The sequence below is a fragment of the Fulmarus glacialis genome, unplaced genomic scaffold (genome assembly GCF_000690835.1).
Source record: "Fulmarus glacialis isolate BGI_N327 unplaced genomic scaffold, ASM69083v1 scaffold15364, whole genome shotgun sequence".
Taxonomy (NCBI): domain Eukaryota; kingdom Metazoa; phylum Chordata; class Aves; order Procellariiformes; family Procellariidae; genus Fulmarus; species Fulmarus glacialis.
Genome location: NW_009206204.1, coordinates 1 through 8,155, shown reverse-complemented (window position 1 = coordinate 8,155; position 8,155 = coordinate 1). Strand labels below are relative to the sequence as shown.

Below are 8,155 nucleotides of genomic sequence, written 5' to 3'. Positions count from 1 at the left end.
TGCCATACATATACGGCGATTGACTAATAAAGACAGTATCTCATCAGTTCTGTAGCTTTAAGCTTTGCGCATGAGAAATGAAGTCTTCACAGCAATTTGTAACACAAAAAAAATTGACAAGTATTGGGAGTGAATAAAATTCTTATGACTTGCCACAAAAGGTATGTCTATACCAAACAGACATGTTTCTACAACAAACAATACAAGTAAGTTCTGTTGTACTATTTCTAGTACAATACACAAAAAAAAAAAAAGGAAGAAGAAAAAAGCCACTTCCCTGTACTTACCTTGGTAAAGTAGCTATCGCAGGCTGATAGCACCTTACCAGAACCCAGTAACTATCGTTAGTTTTTGTGGAGTGAGTGTCAAACTATGTTGTATGACTCAAGCTCTTATAAAAATTCAAAAGATACAGGAAATGCCCCAAAGCAGAATCTTTTCTATTTCTTTGTCCGTCAGCAGAACGCTTTCAATAGAACAGTATGGCAATTAGGATTTTCCTTTCAGATGCAGTAATTGCCTGACCTAGATGGAGATTTCAAACCTAAGACAGATGGTAAGGCAGAACTTGCATCTCTAAAATCAGCTCAGAATGTCCTGGGCCAAGACTTTTACTACTTTCCGAGTCAGTTCCAGAAAACATCCTACTCCAATGAAGTTAACAACAAAAACCAAAGCATAAAAGATAACAGATCACTACAAACAAGAGCAACTCTTAAAATAACAGAAAACTTAAGGATGAAGAGGAATCAAGACAGCAATAGGGATTTCTCATCATTTATATCTGTCAAACCAAAGAGGCAATAAAGGATAAGCAGGTAAGACATGTTTTGCAGGATGTCACAGATTTGTAGAAACAGATGAGAAACTGACATAAGCGATTACTTGTAGTACTAATTGACTAGTCTGTAATTATTTCTTACAGGTGCCAACACTGCTAATAAGTGCCTCAAGCACATGGAGTATTTAAGAACCTACTTTAAAAAACGCGTATGGTTGTGAACTTGCTTAGCTTAAACCAGTACACATTAATTAAAACCTGTTAAACTTCCAGTTGCATTCATTGGACCAACCTAGTTAGCAACAGTAACATTCCTTTAAAGTGCCACACGCAGATGCAGTATTTATATTAAGCATTTATTTACACATTCTTATAAATAGGTGACATAATCGCCCCTCCTCCCAAGCATAAAGTCACTTCTGTGAAAAAGGCTTAAAACCCATTCACTCTTAAATGCACTATTATTCAAAGGCTGCACTAGTTTATCTTTGAGAACATACAATATTAGTAGATATTTATATAAATCACACATTCAAAATACAATTGTCTAACAAAACAAATCATGACTTTTACCAATAATTTGTGCACTTAATAGAAAACAACACTTAAGCAAAAGCAATTAAATATCTTGAGTGACAGCTAGACCATCTCAAAAGACAAACGCAACAAACATTCAGTATTATCTCATCACAAGAGTTAACTGGAGTAGGAATATTGCAAAGAACACCAGAGAAAGTTTTTGGTAACTACAGTATCCTTGAACAGAATCAGTCTGACAGTTTTTGTGAATGAACTGTGCACTTGGACTGAATGCTTAGCATTCATAGCAGAACATGCTTTGAGCCATGGAATGGCAATGCCTAATCTTTACATTGAAAGGTCTTTTCCTCCATGAAAAGGTTCTAACATCCAGACATTTGTCCATGAATATCAAGTTCAATCAAGCATGCCATTTAACTGACTGCAGCTGCATATGGAGACTGGCTAAGAGACAGCCAGTGCGTTTTACACAATCAAGGCTACTTTGCTGGCCACTACTGCTATTGGGACACAGAAAAACAAAGAACGAACGCAGAGAGAGTAGTCCGGAAGTGACTTTGTCAGCTACCTCAAGCTCAAAGACAAAAAAAAAGTATTTGCTTTTTAAAGTCAGATGCTTACTGTAACAATATTTTGTAAACATTCGAAGGATTGTGATTTGTACTTTCTCATGCATCACACCAGTTTACAATGTGTATGCAATACGCACACAACAAAAATAAAAAACGAAGCTTGTTCATTTTAGAACATAACATGAAAGGCATTTAGAAAACCACTGAGCATGACAGTTTTCATTCAGTGCATTGCAAACAAGCTGCATCCTATATATATATATATATACACACACACACAAATCATATATTTGCTGTTCCTACAATATTTAGATATGAGAGGATCTTTGTTTTCATTATGATTTTACTTATATTGCCAGAAAGTAAACAATCCTCTCACCTGCAAGCATTCATATTTGGTTCACTTTTGCTGTCTGTAAGCTGGAAATAGTTTGAAATGATTAATTTTTTAAAAAGTGTAAATCTGATTAAGTATACCGATCCATTTTTTGTCATACATTCAAACAAAATTCCGGTAAGATCCAGGTATACTAATTTTGTCAGTATAGTTTATTTGGTGAATACGCAACTTCTTCTAACAAGTAGATTTATCTACAGTGAGATCAATTTGCCGGAATAAATATAGAATGTAGGCTGGAGAAGACAAACTCTCCAGCATCCCTGTTCACAGAATTGTTTGTTTTCTTGTTGAAGATACTACGAGTCTGCAACATTTACCTAATTTATTTAATTGCTTGCCTCTTTTAGAAACGAACTAAGAATGCAAAGCCTGCCAGATAAGACAATCCAGAGCTTTTTCCTGTTGAGTAAAGGTGAGTGAGGTAAGACACTCCAGCCCAGCAAGTAAAGAAACAGAAATCAGCAGTTCACTCTCTGATCTCAAGTCTGTGGTGCTGTATTTTATGCCTTATTAAAGGCAGCACACATACGCGACGATGCAGTTCTCAAACTGAACAACTTTGTTAAGAAGTCTTTGCCTTAAATGTACAACCATGGGCAAGACCTCAGGGGAAATTAAAACCCAGAAGGGCAATTTCAAACAGAAGTCTAAGGTATATAAGAAAACACAGAAGCTTTTAGAGTGGGAATGACTTTTGCTCCGTTACATATTTTAGAAGTATTTAACACATTTACCGTCTGTTATTAACCTCTTTTCTCATTAGTAGTGACAGTAGAGCTCTGGAGAGCTAACTTTACGGCTACTTGCATTGCCACCATCTGTGTCAAAATACAAACTTTTGGCTATAGTTATTAAGCATTGCCTAAGTCTGTAGATACAATTAAGAACTGCCTAACAGTTATATAGTTTAGCTGTAATGCAAGGACCAGAATTCAAAAAAAGTTTTAGCTAACAAGACCCATTTTTAAATATTATTTTTTTAAAATATCATAGGTTGCATTTAAGAGGAGAGAAGGATAAGGTGGTGGTTACCAGACAGAAATAATCTTTGGAGAAGTCTTAAGTTCTAGCAGATTTGTACAACACGTGCAAAACTCTCATCTATGGAAACTAAAAATCAGCATTTCATTTTGATGATGCAAGTATGTGTATGGAGATATTTTCAGAGAATATATACTGCTTTAGTTGTTCTAAAACTTGGTACATACCACAATATTAAGAAATCACTTTAATATAAAAATCAACATTAAGCAAAATAAGCAGGATGAGAAAGTAATACTTGAGAATCTCAGTTTATAGTCAGATGTATAACTGCATTCTGTAAAATATTTTTCCTAGAAAAATGCTAAGCCACATAATGAAACCAGAAAGCATTAAAAAAACAAAACAAAACAAACCAACAGCTTTCAGTTTATAAAGTTACAATCTGAAGTATATTCAAAGCTCAAAATTACAGTTTTACAGAAAAGATATTTCTTCTAGGGAGTATTAGTTCAAACCATTGGAACTAGAGACCTTTTCACTGAATTTGTTTTTTCAAATATAATCACTGTGAACCTTTACATACTTACAAGGAACGAGAAGTCAACAAGAACAGTAAACTGGAAAACTTTAAACTCCTCTCACCCAAATCAAGGTTCAACACAGTTTGAAAAAAAAAAAAACTTCCATTGTATTCAAATTTAAACAACTACACCTCACAGTAATGACCACTGTATGTCTGCTATATCATCTTACCTGAAAGACGGCATGGGACCGGGAAGAGGAGGCATTTACATCTGTGGGATGCTGTGTTCTATTTTTATTTCCATAATCCAACATTTGAAGGATTTCCTCTGCCGATTTAGGCTTTAAGGGTAGAGAACAAGATAAATGCACGTTTTTTTTTTTCTTTTTCATCAACTATAGGAGATTCTACACTGATTCTAAAACACATTAACATTCATCTTCAAAAAAAATAAAGGAACTTAAAATTTTAGTTACCTAGAAATAAGAAAAATTTCCTGTTTTGGAACTGAGGCACTTCAAACAAACACTTCCAGTTAAAAAGCAATAAGGCACAAAAAGCAAGCACTTAATAACTGCAGAAATTTAAATCAGAGAATTTTTTTAGTAAAAAATTTAAACAAATCTCCAAAGGTTCTCCATAGTCAGAAAAAGTCTTATTTAAGAATGACTGACTTAATTTTTCTTGTATTAATGTATTAAACAGTGATGTACTAATTTTTTTCCCCACACGACCCAACCTTTGGGAAGTATGGTGTTCACAGTATAATTAATGGTACTGTTACCTGCTGAATCATTATCTCATGTACACAAAAGCTGGAAGCTCCATAGCATGTAACATACACTAAAAGGCTGCAAGAAAATAGGTCCACAAGAGTTGATTTTCAGATTGAAAAACTAAGTTCTGTCACTGACTTTGCCAAAGAATTGCAATGCTGGCCTGGAAAAGTCATTCAAACTGAAACTTTTCAAACGTGGTTATTTAAAAACAAAAACAATCCTGAGATGTAGACACAAGACTTGCAAAGGTGTAGAACGCTCCAAGATGGCACTGAAGGCAGTGAATTTCTTTAAGAAATGCTAAGATGTATTAGCCAAAAACCAAATCTTCCAAAACATGAAGATGAGCATCAAACCAATGGTACCCTTTCAATAATAAGGGCTGGATGCTTTAATCCATTTGTCTTCAAGAATACTAGCATTTTTTTTCCACAACATGCTTTTGAATAATTAATTAATTAGGTTCCCAAGTTACTAAGGTACTGCTAATTATTGCCAGGAAAAAAGCCCACTAGGGAATTACCAAGCTGCATACAACTTTCACAGATCAACGGGAACTTCACCATTTTCTCAAACACATTGTGAGGCTTCCTGAATTTCAATATCTATTTACATACCTGATGTAATGTTAGCCCTTGAACTACCACCCCTTTCTGGGTATCTTCACGAACAGCCAGAGGTCCCGAGTTTACCAGCAGATCACGAATTTGTTCATTGTAGACCTTTGAAAGGGAATTTTAAATCTTTTAATAAAACTATCCTACCATACTTGACAGGATTAAACTTGACTAACTGCAAACCATCACAGTCTTTTTTAATACTTCTTTAAGAAGTAACAAAGTAATAAATTCATTCTGTAGAATTTTTTGCCAAACAGCTTTCCTACACTGAGCTTGAAATATTCAATTAATTCAATCTGCATGAATTTTTTTAACCATTGAAGTGGTAGTAAGTAATCTTTATTCTTTATTTAAAAAAAAAGTTTACTCTTTTTACAAAAAAACTTCTGCAGCAAGCATGAATCCAAAGCATTTATTGTCCTCTATTACACTTCATAATCCATACTTCAGAAAGATTTCTTAATCCAAATGTACCTCTGTAAAAATTCTTAAATACCTTATTTCTTGCTCTGTGGAAGCACTTGAAATAGCACATGGCAAAGCAAACTTTTCCTTCTCTCCCCCAAATTCTAACTACTCTTCCATTAAGACTTGGAGGGGGCTAGAAATTAACAATTTTACTACTACTGCTTGACAGCAGTGCCAGGACAGCTACTTGTAAAAACAGAACTGTGATGCAAAAAAGTTGGAGAGAGGAAAGGAGAAGGTGACAACAAAGAACAAAAGGAGTATTTGTAAAGTATTTGTATCTTTACAATGCTGCATTGGCATAGCAGCTCTAATTCAAGCAGTTTTACTGTATCTTAGATAAATAAAATAAACTGAAAACTTTAAAAAACATCATCAAAAAGGGATTAGATATCATTTTGCTGTGTGATTTCACAGTGCTTATAGGATTTTATTATGAAGTCCTGAAAAGATATTTTGTACACATCAACAGATGTTCAAAGGGATGTAACTGTTCAGCAAGACATAAATCATTAGAATGTTTAGTGAATATATCAGAAAAGATTGTCCTTTTTGCACAGCCTTCTGTAAAATAGTAACAGGTGCCTCTGAATAATACCAAATTTGTGGAGCACAGTTGAGTTCCATTCCTATCAGGGACACATTTTGTAAAGTCTCAGAAAGGGCCGGGGAAGGCAAAACCAGCTTGTCTTTATTTATTAAAATATGCTTTATTAAAAGCAACATACCAAATACAGGAACTGGCTTACCTCTAAATAAGAGACAGCAACGTTGCATATTTTATCTTCTTTTATCTGATCCATGCAATTATAAAGTGCCATCATGGTTAAATACATCACTCCAGGATCTTCAGGGGAACCTAACATTGTATGAGTCTTTCCAGCTCCTGTTGCACCATATGCAAGCACTGAATTTTCACAAAAAAAAAAAACACCAAAGCAAGGAGATGTACTTTATACCAGTAAGCTAATCAGGAACACAGAATTCAAATGGACATTCACACACCTCTGTCATTCTGCTCAGCTGTTTTCATAAACTGATCAAGTTTCTTACTTAGGCTTTACCTTTTACAGTTATAATCAGAAAGCTATTTCAAAATCACATTTATTTTTGAATTTTCAGTTCAAAATTAATTCACTGGCAATTTACATGAAAATATTAATTGCTTACTCTCATAAACCTAAGCCATCACCTTATTGCAGGTAGGTATTTCATTTCCTCACAATGTTCCACTTGCCAATTAAAAACCCAAGCTCTTAAAGAGAGTTCATAAAGCAGATACCACACTCAGTGATACAACTTCTGGTTGAATAACTCTTTCCAGAGGATTCCTCTCAAAAGCATGCATATTTCAGATAAAATTCTGAAGTCTATTATAACCCTAACATGAACTCATTTTCAAAGAGAGTAGAGCTAAAAAGTCAGCCTCTCATATCTATACATTAAAACAAAATGCTTTATTTATATCTCAGCCTTTTTTAAAGCCTTTGCAGCAGTTGGGTACAATGGTAGAAACTCCGAGGAATTTAGTGACGTTTTTGAATTGAAGAAGATAAATAGCAAAGTTACCTGTGCAGTTATATCCATTTAAGAAGCCATCAATTACACTTTTGGTAGTATGCTCAAAAACTTCCAACTGGGATGAACTTTCAGCAAAGACAGCATCAAACACAAATTTAAGATCTTTCTTTTTTCTTTTATTAATATCCCTATGGGTCAGTCTTTTCCCGTGAAAGAAGCTAACTTCTTCCTCCTTTGGATCAAAGACCAATATATGCTGGTCAACAACATGAACAACTTTAGCAAAGTTGCCATCTTTTTCCTTTTGAGACTCTGGACGGACACGGACCACCACTTTCACATGATTACAGACATCTTCCTCAGCAGCAGACATAACAACGTCCCTTTTGTCCCCTTCTTCACTTCCAAGACTCTTTCAGATCAAGCAGCTGAATCTTTTCTACAATTGACAAAAAAAAGTGAAAGGCCTTATATTTCAAATATAACCTTTCAAATAGTTCACACCTTTAATCGGGACTAGTATCTTGTGCCTGTGCTGGATCTGCCCAGCCCATATTAGCCCTCTGGACTGCTACAACGATCGCACAACTTTGGAAAGCGCTGTAACTGGCCTGAAAAGGTGACTTAGCTCAGTATAGCTATAAGAAAACCGCTTATTTCAACAATTTAAACCACTAGATCATCTACCGGCTTTCCTTTATCTCAGAGCAAACTTGCAGATGAGCTACCAGGTTTCCGCGGACCAAAGCGAGTGGTTTTCTTGTCCTTCAGCAAAACGCGGAGTAGCCGCCTGCCTGCTTTCTCCGGGTTATTGGTTTAGTCGCATTGCACGTCGGTTTAAAAAGACAGTTAAAGTGGAATTCACGTTAACATAATTTGCACGTTGCATGTTCCATAGATGTGAAACCAGACTTCCCTTTAAAGGGCCATCCCTGCTGATAACCGAGGGTCGTTCACTCCTAACAGC

At 35.2% G+C, this 8,155-nt stretch overlaps 1 protein-coding gene across 1 annotated transcript in view; it reads right to left on the bottom strand.

Annotated features, from left to right (window-relative positions):
• Positions 1-7,561, bottom strand: part of KIF18A (kinesin family member 18A) — a gene marked incomplete at its 3' end in the record, with an annotated part of 25,183 nt that extends 17,622 nt beyond the window's left edge. Inside the window, exons 1-4 of the mRNA XM_009575666.1 lie at positions 7,237-7,561; positions 6,417-6,574; positions 5,197-5,301; positions 4,031-4,141 (exon numbers count right to left, since the gene is read on the bottom strand). Of these exons, the coding sequence (XP_009573961.1) occupies positions 4,031-4,141; positions 5,197-5,301; positions 6,417-6,574; positions 7,237-7,561 (699 nt within the window). The remainder of the gene's footprint in view (positions 1-4,030; positions 4,142-5,196; positions 5,302-6,416; positions 6,575-7,236) is intronic.
• Positions 7,562-8,155: the final 594 nt, after the last annotated feature.